The 1,522-nt window shown below is 37.8% G+C and overlaps 2 protein-coding genes across 2 annotated transcripts; one reads left to right on the top strand and one right to left on the bottom strand.

The window, feature by feature from the left end:
• Positions 1-315: 315 nt before the first annotated feature.
• SARC_15939 (hypothetical protein) lies at positions 316-549 on the bottom strand (the record flags this gene model as incomplete). Its single annotated transcript, XM_014289950.1, has 1 exon — positions 316-549. A coding segment is annotated over one exon (234 nt), but the record flags the coding sequence as incomplete, so codon positions are not given.
• A 517-nt stretch (positions 550-1,066) lies between these two features.
• On the top strand, positions 1,067-1,255 carry SARC_15936 (hypothetical protein; the record flags this gene model as incomplete). The annotated part of the gene is made up of 1 exon (XM_014289949.1): positions 1,067-1,255. The coding sequence occupies one exon, from the start codon at positions 1,067-1,069 to the stop codon at positions 1,253-1,255; it is 189 nt and encodes a 62-aa protein (XP_014145424.1).
• Between the last annotated feature and the right edge of the window lie 267 nt (positions 1,256-1,522).

The raw sequence follows: 1,522 nt of genomic DNA, 5'->3' as shown, positions 1-1,522 counted from the left end.
ACACACACACACACACACACACACATATATATATATATATATGTTATATATATATATATAGATGTGTAGTAAATTAATATATATATATATATATATATATATATATATATGTTGTGGCTTACTGGGCGGAAACTATCATTGCCGATCTTGAGCAACATTTCTCCAGCAAAAAGTTGCTAAATGCTTTAAACAAGAGTTTAACTTACCCACTATGATAAAAACAATTGTATATATTTGCTTTTGCTCCACAATTATTTGCTAATGGGCAGATATACATACAGTGCTCACAAAAGCAAGCATCCGTTTTACACGTACCTTTTTGTTCCCAATTTTCGTCAACATTCCCTCGCTCATCAGCTTCATGAATATGCGATGTAAGCTTTCCAACGCACGCATGGACACTACATTGTTCTCATGCGATGTAAAGCCCCGCAAATCAACCAGGTTGTTGGCATTCTCAGCACCTTCATAGAATTCTTCCTCTAATCGTTTGATGTCACTGACTTCAGCTGGAGTGGGTACTACGGGAGACTTGGATTTCTTTGGCATTTTGCCGGGCGTACTTTCGTTGCACTGTTGAATATTATATATATATATACCTGTATATGTGTTCGTATATGTACTGTGTACAATACTGGGCTATAAACTGATGTACTTTTATTGCTATCTCTCCATTTGCCTGAGCCAGTTCATTCAACTTGTTTATCTATACATATGTATTTATGGTCTATCATAGGATCAGGGTGGAATTCAAAATATGGTGGCACAATTATTATATTTAATTTGGCGCGGTTTGCAACATTAGAAACACACGTGGACAATGATAGTTAAAACAATACACCAATCGTATTGGACAAAAGTTAAAACAGAGCAAAAAGTGGTTGAACTTGCCGGGACGTGTGCTGCTTCTTTTTTTTTTAATGCTCCCTCGGGACCCTCCAGTGTGCGTAATAGAGCTTTGCAACCAAAGAGTTTACATTAATACATAATATCTGAACTAATAAACACTCGTCGACACACAAAGACCAACCCACCAGGCGATTCACTTGCCATAAAAAGTATAATCATGTCAGAAGTCGCACCTAGCACAGATGCCACAGCGGCAAAACAAGTGACACAAGATGCTACAGTCGAGGCTAAAACGTTCACTTGGGTTACCCCGAGTATCTGGCCGGATAATAAGGTGCTGGATATATTGGCGGACCCGAAGGAGGCTGAGAAACTTGAGAAGATGAGCTCGAAGGAGATCAAGTAAATGATATTTGTTTTGGATCAATGTTATGCGATTATCCCAAAGTGTGTGTGTGGGCTTGCTGCCGGTAGTTTTTGTTGTTGTTGATGGCGTGAGTATGTGTTCGTCAAGCATGTGAACGAGGTATTATGCACACATTCCGAGAAGAGATTGAATTCAATACTATTCTTTGCTTCCTTGCTTCACTACATTTTTGTACATCATGATATTTGCATGTACTTCTATATACAAATATATGGACTTATACATACATACATATACATACATATA

Source organism: Sphaeroforma arctica (assembly GCF_001186125.1).
Source record: "Sphaeroforma arctica JP610 unplaced genomic scaffold supercont1.7018, whole genome shotgun sequence".
NCBI lineage: Eukaryota > Ichthyosporea > Ichthyophonida > Sphaeroforma > Sphaeroforma arctica.
Note: the sequence above shows the minus strand (reverse complement) of the source record. Positions and strands in the feature narration are given on the sequence as shown.